General features: G+C 39.4%; 1 protein-coding gene across 1 annotated transcript in view; it reads right to left on the bottom strand.

Annotated features, from left to right (window-relative positions):
* Positions 1–10,839: 10,839 nt before the first annotated feature.
* LOC101850342 (probable serine/threonine-protein kinase nek3) overlaps positions 10,840–16,759 on the bottom strand; it is a gene marked incomplete in the record, with an annotated part of 104,769 nt that continues 98,849 nt past the window's right edge. Inside the window, 1 exon segment of the mRNA XM_013084407.2 lies at positions 10,840–16,308. Within this exon segment, the coding sequence (XP_012939861.1) occupies positions 14,052–16,308 (2,257 nt within the window).

The following is a 16,759-nucleotide window of genomic DNA, read 5'->3' as shown; positions in this document are numbered from 1 at the left end:
CTTGCAAGCCCTGAAGCATTTCTGTGATACCTGTACATACATTCAAATGGTGGGAAGACCTATACGCTACTTGCAGCCACGCTGAAGAGTGTATAATTGACTCAACATATTATTCTTTCATTATTTTGCCTTTATCTTTAATTTTGTTTAATCAACATGTCTAAATTGCAAATTAAAAAGGTGTCATTTTTGTATTTCTATGACACCTTTCAAATTTGATAAGACTTATTTCATAAGTTCAAGTTAATGTTTGTTTTTTCTTGTTGGCGTTCATGAGTTTTTAAAGAATTGTCAAGTCTTGAGATGGCTTGCAAGGTGCCTGAAGTATTTCTGTGATAGCTGTACATACAATTTTGTATCTGCCAACTGTTAAAACATCATGGCATAGTTCTCTTGTTAATGCTATCTGTTATTTTACTTTACTAATTGATTTGTAAATCTGTGAAAAGTACGATCATAAATGTATTGTGGTTTTATGCTCCTAATAATTCATGTTCGAAGTTGTTCTCTCACTTTTATTTGCAAGATGCTCTTATCGACTCGAAAACCTCATGTATGTGTGTAATGTTAGTGTACATGCGTGGGTGCGTGCACGCTTGTCTGCCTGCCTGCCGCCTGTATGTGTTTGAGTGTATGTGTGTGTGTGTGTGTGTGTGTGTGTGTGTGTGTGTGTGTGTGTGTGTGTGTGTGTGTGTGTGTGTGTGTGTGTGTTTGTATTTATGCATGTGTATGTGCGAGTGTGTGCATGTGTGTGTATTTCTCATGATTTTGAGAAAAATTAGCTAGTTTGGCCATATAACGAAACTGGTCCGCCTGAACTCTCAAGCTTGGCTGAGTTTCCTTGCAGCTTGGGTGTGGGCGGGAGCTTCCTTCACATTGTAGCTGGAATGACAGAGACGTCCGCGCCTGTGTCGGTCTTGAAATCGACCTCTGTCTCGCCAACTTTCAAGGTGATGCGCCATAGAGGTTCTTGGTCATCAACGTTGCCCAGGCTTCCCAGGAAGTACAGTGAAGCCTCTCTATAACTACTATAAGGACTTTCCATTTAACGACATTCCTCTTTATTGCGACACAGTGCCCAGGTCCCGATTTTTTTCCTTATATCATTAGATCGAGTAATTTTTTGGCTCGTTTTCTTTAACGACAACTCTCTCTATATAATATTTTTTCTAGTTCCGACAATTTCGTTATGGAGAGGCTGCACTGTATGTGGCCTCTGGGGCTTCTCTTGCATTGACCATGTCAACTTTCTGGGGCGATTGACAAGCTGCCTTGAAATGATTGTACTTGTGGCATGCACTGTATCGTTTTCCCCTTGCTGGGCATTCTTGCCCTATTCCATGCGCCACAGTTCGGACATTTCCTTCCTTGTTCTCAATATTTGCATTTCAATTTATTTGGAAAGTACAAGTCCGTAAGTGGTTGGCGGGTGCCTTGATGTGGTTAATTCCTTCTTTATTATCAAACATCTGATGTACTTATTTTTCCTCTTTTTTTTCATTTAGTTTTTACTATATTGTGACACATCCAATCTTTGGCACTTATTTATTGATCTTATTATGTTGCAAGTGATGTAAAACTGTTCCTTAAACTAAAAGTACAAGTTGCGAAAGTGGCTTGCAAGCGCTGAAGCATTTCTGTGATACCTGTACATACATTCAAATGGTGGGAAGACCTATACGCTACTTGCAGCCACGCTGAAGAGTGTAAAATTGACTCAACATATTATTTTTTCATTATTTTGCCTTTATCTTTAATTTTGTTTAATCAACGTGTCTAAATTGCAAATTAAAAAGGTGTCATTTTTATATTTCTATGACACCTTTCAAATTTGATAAGACTTATTTCATAAGTTCAAGTTAATGTTTGTTTTTTCTTGTTGGCGTTCATGATTTTTTTTATAGAATTGTCAAGTCTTGAGATGGCTTGCAAGGTGCCTGAAGTATCTCTGTGATAGTTGTACATACAATTTTGTATTTGCCAACTGTAAAACATCATGGCATAGTTCTCTTGTTAATGCTATCTGTTATTTTACTTTACCAAGTGATTTGTAAATTTGTATGTGAAAAATATGCTCATAAATGTATTGTGGTATTATGCTCCTAATAATTCATGTTCAAAGTTGTTCTCTCATTTTTATTTGCAAGATGCTCTTATCGACTCGAAAAGCTCATGTATGTGTGTAATATTAGTGTACATGCGTGGGTGCGTGCACGCTTGTCTGCCTGTCTGTCGCCTGTGTGTGTGTTTGAGTGTATGTGTGTGTGTGTGTGTGTGTGTGTGTGTGTGTGTGTGTGTGTGTGTGTGTGTGTGTGTGTGTGTGTGTGTGTGTGTGTGTGTGTTTGTATTTATGCATGTGTATGTGCGAGTGTGTGCATGTGTGTGTATTTCTCATGATTTTGAGAAAAATTAGCTAGTTTGGCCATATAACGAAACTGGTCCGCCTGAACTCTCAAGCTTGGCTGAGTTTCCTTGCAGCTTGGGTGTGGGCGTGAGCTTCCTTCACATTGTAGCTGGAATGACAAAGACGTCCGCGCCTGTGTCAGTCTGGAAATCGACATCTGTCTCGCCAACTTTCAAGATGATGCGCCATAGAGGTTCTTGGTCATCAACGCTGCCCAGGCTTCCCAGGAAGTACCTGGGGTTGTCTGCCCACTGCATCCAAGCTCGCCCGTGGCAGCCTTTTGCTCGTTTAATAGTGACTTCACTTGCTCGTATTGACGGGCTCGACTGATGGCTTGTTGTAGTGTCAAGTCTGCTTGTAGTTGCAGTATCTCGCTGAGTTCTTTGCTCAATACCCCACTAATGAACTTGTCTCTGATGGCTTCCTCCTTTGAGGGTACTTCTGCCACTGCAGCGAGTTTGTACAGTGGTCTGATGTAAGTGTCAATCGTTTCACCAGGCTGCTGACTGCGCCCGTAAAACCGAGCGCGCTCATGTACGATGTTACGTTTCAAATCGAAGTAACCATCAAACTTTTGACAACTTGATCAAAGGTCTGTCGATCGTCTTCTGTCAGCCCAAAAACTCCCTAAAATTTTCTCTGCGTTGTCGCCCATTGCGCATATGAGCTGGCTTATTTCTATGAGGTTTGCTTTCTTATCCTGTTCGGTAGCTATTGCGGAATCTTTTGAACTTCTTTTCCCAATCCTCCCACTGAGAGGGGTACGCAAATGTGAACTCGAGAGTTAAAGTGTTGATTTTTTATCATATCTTCTTTCCTGGATTGATAACAACACCGTAACTTCATTTCACTTTTCAGTGTTTTTTTTCCTTCGTTTTATTTTCCTTAGGTCTTTACATTTAACCATTAAGCCCTGAGAAGTTCCTTCTTTGACTCCACATAGGACTCTTGGACATTGATAAAATCTAGTTAAAACCAGGATGAAAAGACTGCTTTAACAACTGCAACACTTGTAGTAACTCTGTAACTACACATACTGTACTCACCTCTTTTTACCAGTCAATACCATCATTTTTTTATGTTTTGATACATGTATTCTCACTACACGTAGCATACATTATGCAGATGACTTTCTACTAGTCAATGCCCAGTGTGTTAATGTTACTCAGCGTGTTTACTAAAGCTTAAATAACACAAAAAGGTGATCCTTGAGCCAATACCATTGCCGTGGCATGCGGATCCTCTACTACTATTGATTATGGAGTTATTGTATTGAACAGTTAATGTCATGTGAAAGGTTCTGTTGAAATGAAGAAACATGTTGCACTTTTACTACTTTTAGAAATTCATTGTTCAGTGTTGTTGTAATTTAATTTTCAGAGCTGATTTTGTCAAGTTGTGATTTCCAATATTCATCGTTCCTGTTTCATGAATATGTTGATGTTAAATTTTAAAGTTTAATAAAAGCGTTTACTGCAATAACATATTCAATTCTCAATGTTTATTTATCCAGATTGATATATGAGAAGACTGTTTTGAAATTTTCCGATCCTGTCTTTCCTGCCGTGTCTTCCCCTACCAATCAAAGGTTTCCTTGCAGTCTTTCTTATGCTGGGTCTTTCTTTCTCAAATATTTGTATTTTTTTCAAATTGCCATGTCTTTGTTTCTATTATTAGGTAGGGGAGGACTTAAAAGTCCAGGATTTGTCATTATAGTGCCAAGGGACCAATACATCTTTATGAACAGCACTTTTTATACAATTCTAAAAGTGTAACTTGGAACAAAAACCCTAGTATGACTTGATATTTTGTCCCACTGTTTCTCAGCCCTCTAAATACAACAGCATCTGTGGTGTAATGGTAAGGCTTGTCAAGTTTAATTAACCTGAGCTGTGAGGGATGCTGCATCCTAGTCAGAAAAATTGCCTTTCTTTGTAAGACACTGTTCCAGTGAGACTTGAGAACCCATGTTCTTTGCATGCAAAAGCAATAACCTAAACATTGCACGGAAGATGGTGTGGCACAAACTTTCCAAGATGAGAAACTCTTTAAGAACAAGTGGGAGTTTTCTTAAATCTGAAACTGGAAAGCTGCAAAGTCATTTGAGAAAAAGAATATGAGAGCATGTCATCTTCTAGGTCTTTACTCAGATTTCTGTTTCAATCACTTCACATCTGTTTCTTTTTTAGCACAACTCCCCTTTTCTTTCGTCTGAATGATTTCACACCTATTTATTGCTATTGTGATCTAACGTTGCAGCCTTCATCAACACAATTTAGATGATTTACTTTTAGAAAAAGGCAGCTGCTTCACCTTGCCTGTCAAAGCCAACCTGTGATGAGTGGGATACAACATCCCAGCAGACAGATAGAGTCTCAGTCCGACGACAGGCACATGCCTCAGTACACAAATTTCTTCTCTACCAGTTTACAGCCGGGTGAAAAGAAAAGGCTGATATGACCTTATGCAGTTGTGAGCGCTGTAAAACTTTAACCAAATTAAAACTTGGCGAAATGAGGAGTAGGCTTATAAGGTATAAAATGGGCACACCACGTGAACATCAAGATTGTTCAAGACATTCTAGCATTGCACTTGCACATGGCAAGGAGTCACTTCAATAACACAGAGAAGCAGACAAAGAGACTGGAAGTTAGGTTCATCTTTCTTAATAAAGCCCTGCGAATGTAATGTACTCCAAGGTAAACCAGAGAAAAAGTCATGGCCTTTTTATCACCAGTTTTAGACATTTTGAGGTAAGATTTCTGGAACAGCGCAGGACCAGGTGCGGAGCCCAAACAATTCTCCAAACACATGTGACATAGCCCGCATTAAAGAAAAAATTCAAACTTGGGTTGCTTTTCTACATTTCAATGTCTTAACAACATAGATAACAGTTCATTTAGTCTTTACAGACATAAATTCATAATTACTTTAACCAAAAAACCCACAAACAAACAAAAAACAACAACAACAACAAAAAAGCAATGCACACTAGTTACTTCTTCTTGGTCACATTTTATTCACAGTGACAATTGACACTATGCAGGAGTCTGTAGAAGTCGTGGGGAAAATGCTGAAAGGTATCACACAACTTTACAGACCTCCAAGATGCAAAATGTGAAGAACCACAAATTATTGGGTTCCTGAATGCAAAGTATAGTATAAAAAGAAGTAACCAACAATTCAAAAAAAAAAAAAAAGGAAAACCTCTTTCATTAACTCATTCATAACCACTAAGTATATTATAAATAATCATAAAAATAATTGAAATTGGTTACAAAACAAGAGAAAACCAACTCCATTTTCATAAGCATAGTCAATTACATGAATTCATCTTACTGTTACAAAGGAAACGATAATAAGTGCTGGCAAAAGAAGCCTTTACACATTAGCAGCGACATTCAAACTACCAATACAAACAATTCATTTAACTAAAACACCTTGCTAATATTACTGTCTGTCAAGGGCATGTATAAACTGTAGCTGATATAACAAAAATGAGTAAATTAAATGCATTTTACTTACTCTGTCAAACAGGGTCAAACTGGATCTACTTTTGCGCAACAGTGATGATATGCATCTTCAATCATCCAAAGCGTAATTGCTTTGATGTTGATAACATGGAACTTTGTTTACACACATCAATCTGCCTCTCACAATAGATTCAAGTGTATAGTATCTATTTGAGTAGTAAAAGATTGACAAAATCCCTCAAAACTGGAGAGGACTTATGGTAAAGAAAGTTGTTAACAACATAGTGAGCTTAGTGCTAGCAAAATGTCATCAGTATAGTCAAAAATCAATGTGAGCAGACGAGAACAAGATATGTTACTGTGTTAGTTGTTAGCACCTTCACCGTTGCTTGATCTACAGTCTTTAAACTGCTATAATTCTCTATAGGCTATAGCATAGGCCTATACCTATGAAGTCCTCTTTATGTGAGCGAGCACAATGGCAGGATCTGAATGATTCATGAAACATCCATATTCTGATAAATTATTCATCAAAAGAAATGTGAAATGGTTTAACGTCTCTGTCAACACAAATAGGTTATTCAAGTGGCGGGTGCTCTGGGTTTAACGTTCATCTCTGAAAGGACAGAGCCAAATAGGAAATTCATGTAAAGTGCCTTTCCCAAGGACGCAACCTCAGGCCGAGTTGAGACTCGGACCCTAAACCTGCAATTTCATGGTTACAGGACTAATAGCCTACCCACTAGACTACCAACGACTTGGTTAAAAGTGAAATCCCTAAAGATGCAGATGCTAAGAAAGTCTTTTGATATGATCAAAATCCATTTGCGTCACAACGCCACGGAATCAGGCGCTCGTCAATTTTGAGGCATATGGAGTTATTGGTATGATCTTAAAGACTCTCCATTTGACTTGGTTTTGATGAAAAAATATCCATTTATCTTGGATAAAAGTCAAGATGTTGGCTATTGAAGGAGGTGGGAATCGCCTGGTTTCAGAGGTAAAATTAGCGAGAAAATGGCAGCCAAAGTTGAGTTATTTCCTTCGCTTGAGAGTCCATTGAAACTGAACATTTACGTCTTTTACTCCTTCAATCAACTTTTTTCAGTAACATCGACACAAAAATGTGTTCTCTAATGGGCATGAAAGGTGTTGAGCCCAAAAAAAAAATTTGATAAAAATTCCCAAACCTGCGGAAAAATGCAAGTTTCTTGACTTTCATAATTTCGACGAGCGCCTGATTTTATCACACTGCCTCACATTTACATTGGGAAATGATGTTAGTCTAGACATCTACCTTTAAATCTACGCCCAAAAGAAGTACATGAAAAGAACAACCTAAAGAGTTTTAACTGTGGACTGAAAAGAAATCCTGCAGTATTTAACTCATTTAAGGAATATTTCACACCTTCTCATTACCCCTACCCCTCTCCTTCAGAGAGAAAGTGGAGAGTAAATAATTGCAAAGAGTTTAAGTGAGAAAAGACAGAGAGTCAAGTGCAAAATGAACCGGTGAACCATGACTAGTCTCACTCTCATTCACAGGAAGGTGAAAGAATGTTTCAAAAGAAAAATCTTATCAAAGATGATATACCGTATTGAACACAAGGATAAACCCGTGCTGAAAGCGCTCTTCATTTTCCTCTGATATGTACTGAAACACCTCAAGAAAAACAACTCATCAGTAATTTTACAGACACTGACAAGGAAACAGACAATAATGGTTAAAAAAAGTCCTAAACCTAAGTCATTGAACTCACACTGTCATGGAGAATTACTTATGGTATTGATATATGTTTCAGAGGCAGGACAAAACCTAGATGAAGTCACTGGGACATGGCGGCTACAAACTTGGCGGATGTATAAAACTAACAATTCAAGGTCCAAACTTCTCTTTCTGAAACTGTTCCCTTTGTACCTCCAGAATAGGTGGGAGGGAACACAACGTCTGGCCTTGCGGAGTTCTCAACTCAAACCAGGCAAATAGCAGGTCAGTTAAAGCACAAAGTCACTGCTTTTTATGGTCAAAAGTTCTCAAAACTGCATCAGAACTATCCTTCACATGGCAGTCCATTCGCGACAAAGAAAGTATCAATGGCTGTGGCACAGAGCTTGTAGCCTTTGAACACTAGGACAAGACCAGGGCACATTCAAACAATACTCCTTTTACATGTGAGCCAAACAAAGCTTTTGTTCATAGAACAATAATCACATTAGGCTCAAGGGAAACACAAGATTGCAGTCATGAGAAACAGAATAGCAGGGACAAAATCGGATAATGAGGCCCATGGGCCCATCATGTGCCCAGACCATTAAATTGAGGGGATCTATGAACAAAAATAAAAATGATTTAAATTTGCTTTAACTCTTTAAACCCTGAGTTTTGTCCACCGTTTCCCGGAGTTTTTTCTACAGTCACCTAAACCTGGTGCTCATTATAACCCCAAAAGTTTCCCTCCAAACTTCTAAATGGCGGAAACAAATGCTTAGACCTAGTCATAACTAAAAAACTTGCTTCAGGAATAGTTTTAAAAAACAAGCAAAAACTAGCTCTAAATAAAACGAAAATGTTGCCGCTAGTATGGGACGCTGGGCGTCCGATGGGGAGGAGGGGGGTTATTAACGCCGGACATTCCCAGTGCCCGATGGGGTTAAGGAATCTAAACAGGATTCAGACAAAAATCTTGTTTAAGCTGAGCGATCAGATTTGAAAAGACAAAATAAATTAGGAATATGTGACCACATAGAATAAGGGCTTAAATCTAAGTCCCTTTCTGGATTTCAAATTATGTGAGAAAAAATAACACCAAAAAAAACCTCTTTTATATAGACCTAGATCTAGTTGCAGCACAAAAAGTTTATTGCTTTATAGATGAGCTTTTCACTAAGCATTTCAGCCAAAATTCAACATACAGACTACAAGTGTATTTCTTTGATACACAAACCACAATTAGTTAGGGTAACAACACAAAAATACAACAAAGAAAATCTGAAAGACAAACTAGGTATGCATCCTTTACATAAAAAAAAAAATTAAAACATTTTTTTTACAGTCATGTACGGTACATAATATGTGGTTATCAATACAAGGTTTAAACAAACTGAGCTGTAAAGAAATGATGCGCTCTTTCAACACTGAAGCAATCATAAAGTACAGATAACTGTTAAAAGTTAAAGCAAACTCTGAAGAAAAAAAAATATGCAAAAGCAATCATTTTTACTTTTTTCAAAACTTTTTCTGGACAAATCAATCGCCCCATATGACACATTCATTTTTAAAATAAAGACAGAAAGTATACTTTACTATAACGTAAAAACACTTCCCACCACAAACCATGAAAAAGCAAAGAAAAGAATAGATATCGAACAACACAAAAGTGGTAGTACGGTAATTCTATTCACCGTAAATGCATGCAATCAGAATGAATGCAAAGTTTCCATAAACCTTGATCTTGACCTTTTTTCTCCAACTATAATTTGAAAAAAGTATCTGATCTGGCTCTTACTCTAACATCTGGAGCGCGGCATAAAACATGCAAGACTTTTGTTGATATGTCACATCACAAAGGCAGAAAGCAATAGAAAAGTTAGTAAATCATTTCACAGAAGTGACCTCTCTACAAGCAAAGACACGCACTAACCCACACACATACCGACACTAAGATCTACATGTACATAGGCACATAAACATCATTCCCCATCCCCCCCCCCTCCCCACCCATAAAAAGTATAAAAAAAACAAAACAAAAACAAAAACAACCCAAAGTAAAAAAACAAATAAAAACCGCACACTAACAAAATTCTGACCCATTTTTTTCTGTGGTCTGATGACAAAAACATTGACACACATGGCAACTACAGGCTTTGGAAACTTTGAGTAAGCTTAATATGTTAGGCATCGTGGTGAAATCAGGCGCTCGTCAAAATAATAAATCAAAGAAATTGGCATTTTTCTGTCAGTTGGGCAAATATTTTTCTAATTTTCTTTTTTTGGTCAACACCTTTTATATCCATTTAAAAACACATTTCTGAGTGGATTTTACTAAAGAAAACCCATTGATTAAAGGCACAAAAATTGTTAATTTTCGCTTTCCAAAGACTATCAAGCTATGGAAATTACTAAACTTTGGTGGCCATTTCTCACTAATTTTACCTCTGAAACCAGGCGAACCTGACCTCCTTCGATCATAAATATTCAGACTTCTATTGAACATAGATGGATATTTTTTCACCAAAAGCAAGACAAATAAACAGGCTTTAAGATGATATCAATAACCTTATATTTATAAAAATTGATGAACGCCTGATTCCACCACATCATGACACATATACAATTAGAATCTTTCCTTATTGAACCAACATTATGCCTCCTCTTTTGAACTTGGACCAGAGCAGGGACAATCTGATGCACAAATGAAAAATTAAACAAATTTTAGTGAGTGAAAAAAGTCATAAGCCGGTTTTCCTTGTGTTTTAGTTTTAGTAGAGGTTTTACGGCGCTCACAACTGCATACGGTCAAATGAACGCCAAGGGGTGCATGTCAATAGAGAAATCCTTACAGGGAATCAAGACTTAGACTGCTCACCTCTCTTGCTTCAACAGTAGTAAGTCTGTTTCGACAATCAAGGCATCCCGGAAATAGCGGGTCACAAGAGTGTGACAAAAATACAAAAGCAGTAGAGGAAAATGACTATAGTAAGGAATAGGGAAGAAAAAGCAGCAGTTCCCTGTTGCAGTTCAGGCACAATTATTAGTATGACATTAATGAATCAGCCAACTTACAATTCTACTGTGCATACGAACATGTTAATTGGCCCCCTTTTAATGACACTTCAGTCATTAGCACCGCCGGGGGGGGGGTATTTCCTTGTGTGCGTAGTGTAAGTAACATCAATGAACACTATAAAATGAGTGTTGCCACAATCACTACAGAGAAGACGGAAGATCTCACAAACACTTTATAGAATCTAAACACAGAATATCTATTCTGTTTCACACCATGTGAAAATGTACTGTTGTGGTATCACTTCATCAAATTTTACGACACAATTACCAAGGTACGAAAACAACAAAATATGTAGATCAACGAATTTAAAGATATTGAATTTCCACAAAGAAAAATCATATCCTGCAATTAGCAGCTCTGCACTCATTACTATAACCCAAATGCTAACTTCTTAGAAATAAATAAAAAGCATGGTCTGTTAAAACATATAAAGCAGTCAATTTGAAATCTTAAAGTAACAATTGAAGTAAAGGATATTATATTGGTATAGTCAAGGCTGTAGAACAACATGAAAGATTGACCACAAGTAAGAAAAGAAGAAGAGGCAGCAAGCAGAAACATAAATAGCATCATCAAGATGTAACAATATTTCAGGTATAAGTTTCACTTTTAGTGAGAGTTTTACAGCACTTGCAATACTATACAGTTAGGTAATAATATAAGTGCTGAAGATTAGAGGTGTACCTAGAGAGTAACATACTAAAAAAGAAGGAAGAGAGATATGGGTAATAGATGTTGGACAGGAAAGAAGGAGCAAACCACACAAGAGCATCTGTTAACCGACCACAATATTTCATGTACTGTACTTTAAAAAAAAGCAATACAAGCAATGCCTTCATATGGATGACCCACACAGTAAATGTCACATACAAAAAATACTGAGCAGGAATTTAATACGGCTCTGGCTGAAGCATACAAATAAAAGTTGATGTGAAAGAAAGTCTCCAATAAACAGCACATCCCTCACTGGAATCAATCTTAATGCAGTATTTTAAAAACACATTTCTTTAGAGTTTAAATAATCCCCCCCCTCCCCGGAACAAGAGAATGATATATTTTCATTACAATTTCTACAAAAATTAAGACCCAAAATAAAGCAGCAGCGCTTGAATGGCGTAACTACGATATAATAATATATGGTGGTGCACATTAAATCAGCATTTGGAATGCAAAGAAACTTGAAGATTTTTCACCAGATCTCAAAGTGTCTCTTACTTAGACTAACGCATTTCACTTCGCTGTAATGTTTACTAATTTACTCACAAGTGAAGAACAATTAAAACGCACATTACTGAAAGAATTCAACAATGTCAAAAGGTAAAGAAGTGGAATATGTAACATGACACTAGAGACCCATTATTGACAATAACACGACAAAAGAAGTTTGAACCACATAGATAGCATCCTGTAAGCAAGTTGTCAAAGATCCCGTACACGACTGGTAAGTATCAACAGTTTGCTACCATAGCAGCTTGTAAGAGAACTGACAGAAGATGAAGGTAGAAAATGTCAAAGTCTGAGAAAACTTAAAAAGAAAGCAGTAACAGCAGACCTTAAATCTAACTGAACACTGCCATTTAGAAAAGTTAAAAGATCTGACTTTTCTTATTATCAGAGAAAAGAGAAACATTGTCAGTCAATTTACAGAACGTACAGAATGGAGATTTGAGCAATGAAAAAAACACAAAACAGAAAATGGAAATGGCATTAGTGATGTGATGGCAAGGTGGATAATTTAATGTCACAAATATTTTGTTGGTCCATTTGATTTAGATATTTTAAAAAATCATCCACATTTTCATTTTCAGAAACTAAGACGACCCATTAAATTTTTATTTAAAAGTTTAGTCTGCAAAAGAAGAGAAGGAGTAGGCAAAGCCAATACTCATTTTAAATCAATAATGAACTGCAAGTATCTTGTTTAGTCTGAGAGAAGGGACAATAAAAAAACAACCTTGATATAATAAGTACACTTGGTCCTGCTGTAATTGTAGTCCTGGGGGAGGGGAGGGGGGGGGAGTGCATGATCCAAGCCTCATTCAGTACCTAGCAGACAGATAAACTACACCAAAAAAAACCACCTTTTGTTCGTTCAGATCTCCATTAAGGCTAGTTCACTCGAGAGGCAAATAAATATATTAGGTCTACTCAAATAAATGTCATGTCAGTCTAAATCTTTCGACATTTGTGGTGTAACGCTAAAGGTCTTCCCCATTATACAAAACACACCAAAAAAACCCTGTGAGTTTGTTCCCAAGCAGGGAAGTCAATTTCATCGTTGACTGTGTCCGTCTTTTGTGATACTGCAACCCTTTCAGTGTGCACTGGCCCTGACAGAAATCATCAAAGCAGCCCACCACCACCTTAGGACGATGAGGGACTTAAAATATTTGGAATAATTACCATTTATCCATCAATCCTAAATCTGTATATCTGCAATCTTTTTTTTGTTGCCAACAGTAACATGGTCTGAGATAATTGATTGACTCATGCTAAACTAAAACCCATTTTCAACTTTAGCCTCAATATGCATTATACACAATCTTACAGTAGAACAGAAAAAAACTACATCCTATAAGGTTTCACAAACTATGAAGAAATGCAAAAGTCCTTCTTAAATTTTTCTTGCATCTTAAATTTTCAATTAGAGTAGGAATAAGAAGACTTCGTTTTCTCTTCAAATGCAGAGTTTAAATGCATACTCTCAGTAAGTAACAGAGTCTGTTGAGCACAAACATAAAGCACAAGAAAATAACCTGACAACAAAGAAAGTGCATTGCCACTGACAAATAAATAAAAGGACGCTCTAGAAAATCAAAAAAGACCTTCATTAAAATACAAACTCATACCATCAACACCATATTGCATAGGTCAGTCATGATGCTGAAGTCCTGCTGTAACAAACTGGTGTGTTGTTTTTTTCTCCTTCTTCATTCACAGGAATGTGGAATGCAAGTTCTCAGGCTTGTTCTTGTTACTTCCGTTGCTGTGAAAGGTTTCGTGAACGATACATCTACGATTAATTCCACTTATGGAAGAAGACAATCAAACGAGGTATCAATAAATAAACAAAGGCAAACGTAGAAAGAGTCATGTGAATCCAAGATTCCAGGCGCACTCATACGTATGTAAAATAGTAAAGGCCATAGGGTAGTGACGACTACATCTATGTTGTCAAAAGTAGCTGTGAAAGTCAAGCATGCTTAGGCACTCTTCAGTTCTAGAGCAAAAATCCTCGTTATGCTAATGATGAAGAAAACTGCAAAATGGCTCAAAGTTATCATCTCTGAGGACTGAAAGCTATTTGCACGTCGTAATAACAAAATCAACAACAAATGAAACTCTTATTTATCACACCTGGCCAGTTCATTGGTTATATTTTCCCCCTCATCCCTTCCCCGCAGCCTCGGCTTCTGATTTGGCGATTTTAGCTTTGCGTACGTTACACAGCCACTTGATAATCCTGGCGTTTCTCTCCACCACAGAGGTCGGGTGCTGAAGTCTCTCCACTGACTGCGAATCGGTCCATTCCTGCTCACTGCGAGAATACGTGCTACAAATACTGGCCGCATCCTGCGAGTCGAGCGAGCTGACGCTGTCAAAGACCTCACACGCCTGCAGCTCTTTCAGCCTCGCGATAGGTTCCAGAACTCCCTTCTCCAGACCCATCTGGTTGAAGAAGTTCTCGAGGTCGGCACCCGCGGAGGCTCGCGATAACCGACTGCGGCTGGACACGATGGAACTATCACGAGAGTGTTGTCCTTCCAGCCGGCAGCTTATGTCAGAGTGGGAACGTGGCACGCAGGACGGTGACGTGGACGCACAGCCCTGATAGTGGTGGTGTAAGGTCGGTGAGTGCGATCTCATCGTGGCCCCCGCAGAAACAGCAGCAACAGCCGCGCTGTCGAGTGCCTCCATCTTGCCGCTGAGGGACGAGTTTGACCTCGTGACCTCGCGTTTTGTGGTGAGCCCGCCCCCGCAGTCGTCAGCTCCTCCTCCTCCTCCGAGCATCCCGTCCATGATGTCGACCGTGGAGGACGAGGAGGCAGGCGCGGCGGGGAGAGCGTTGACCTCGGACTCGCACACTGCCTGGTCCACGCTCTCTATGGACATCTCCGACTTGGAGGCCGACGATGACGTAACGCTTCTGGCCACGGGGTCCGCAATCTTGGCAGAGTTGTGGGGAAAAGAAAACACAGAGGAGATAACAGGCGCTGGCTCCAAACCCAAATGTTTCCTATCACTCTGGGTATGTCTTTCGAAAACAGAATCATTCACGTCGATCTCAATGGAGCTGGGGGAAGTGACAAATCCAGGGGACACAGCAGTGTATGCAGGTTTTGTTGTATCCAATCCCAACGAACACTTTCTCTCACGTTTGCTGTACTTATTGGACACGGGCACATCGGGGCAGCGCTTTCTACTGGTCGGGATTTGGGCACTTCTTGTGTTTCGGGAACTCCCTGAGGAATCGGGACAAGAAATCTCACGACTGCTAAGAAATGTGGTCACGGGAGTGGCACGAAATGTTTCCTGTTGGTTGTTTGGATTTGGCGAGGGCTTGCTGATGAAGATGGGCGTAGCTGTGTACGTGATCACTGTGTCATTACTGACTTGTTTCACAAAAGTAGGGGTACTCACGTCTTTCTGCTCGGGAACCAACAGAGGGCTACACACTCCAGCGTCTTCGAAACTAGACTTTCGATTTTCGTTAGAAGGAGATGAGGAATCTGAATGCGCACTAAGAGCTGTAAAATGCTGCGTCAGAGACTCTACTAACGATTTCTTTTTTCTTATAATGTAAGGCTTTTGTTCAGTTGATGCTGAAATGCTGGGAGCACTTTTCCGTCGTGGGGTTTCCAAAGGACTCTGCCCGCTGCCCTCTCTGGCTCGAGGGGTCAGAGGTGAAGCAGAGAAATCAGCCGTGCTGTCGGGAGAAATAATTTTGGTAGGAGGAGTCAATGTGGAGCCGTCAACGTTCAGAGACTTCAGGCACGGTTTTCTGGGAGGGGGAACAGGTTTCTTTTTCAACTTCCGCGGTAATGGTTTAGGCGCAGAAGAACTAAGCTTCAGTTCTTCCGTTGGGACACGATGAGCAGAGTTTGAGGAAAGCCTTCTAGCGTTGGTTTCATCGACCACGTCCGGCGTACGAGCTGTGCTGTCTAATCCCCTGCTCTCTTCACCACTCGCTAGTTGCTGTGTGAGCGGTGAATTGCGTGAAACGCCCTTACGTAGGATGGTCAGTTTCGGGCTGTCTGCTTCATCAACTGTTGTCTTCCCATGGCCTTCGTAAGGAATCCTACTCTCTTCATGCACTACCTCAGTACTAGAAGGCACAGTGTGTATTTCTCTTTCACTTGTCTCTGTCGGCAGCGAACCGTGTACTTCTCTTATGTCTGGGCTGTCGATGCTTACACCGTTGTCATGGAGACTCAATCGCTCCGTACCTTCAAGCACATCGAGCTTGGGAGACGACTGGGCAATGTCGAGTTGATCCTCACTGCTGTTGTCGTTGCTGTTGTTGTTGTTGTTATTCTCGTCGCCCTCATCTTCTGCCGCGAGAGCCGCCCTAATCTGAGACAGATCATAGTCCGACTTGGAGCGTGGTGGTTCCTTCTGCTTATGCTTGCTGTGACCGCTGTATCTGAAACAAACGAAACAGAACAAGACTGGTCAACACTCGGGAAAAAAGCTATCTGTGCATCACCGTTTATTACCGATAGACCATTCCTGACATTCTGCAACATTTCAACTGCCCGGAAAGCGTTCAATGCAGACTTTTATAGTACACATTTTTGTAACAATAGATAATCAAACACCAACTCGCTAGAAAAAAATCTTACTCTGTCTTAGCTAGGTAACGTTCTACCCTGGGTGAAGTGAGGACATTTGTACAGCGTACTTTTCGCAACCCACCCCCACCCCCCAAAAAAAACAAAACCAAAACAAACCCACAGCATATCAGGATTTGAACCCTCTACTTTACGGATGCAGGTCAATCAGCCTTATCACTCTATTGAGTACCGACGCCATCTTCCAAAGTTGTCAAATCATTCCATTAAGGGGTCATGGGAACAATTTCTTCCAAGATCTCA

This window comes from Aplysia californica, unplaced genomic scaffold (genome assembly GCF_000002075.1).
Source record: "Aplysia californica isolate F4 #8 unplaced genomic scaffold, AplCal3.0 scaffold00291, whole genome shotgun sequence".
NCBI lineage: Eukaryota > Metazoa > Mollusca > Gastropoda > Aplysiida > Aplysiidae > Aplysia > Aplysia californica.
This window is presented reverse-complemented; position numbering and strand designations above follow the sequence as displayed.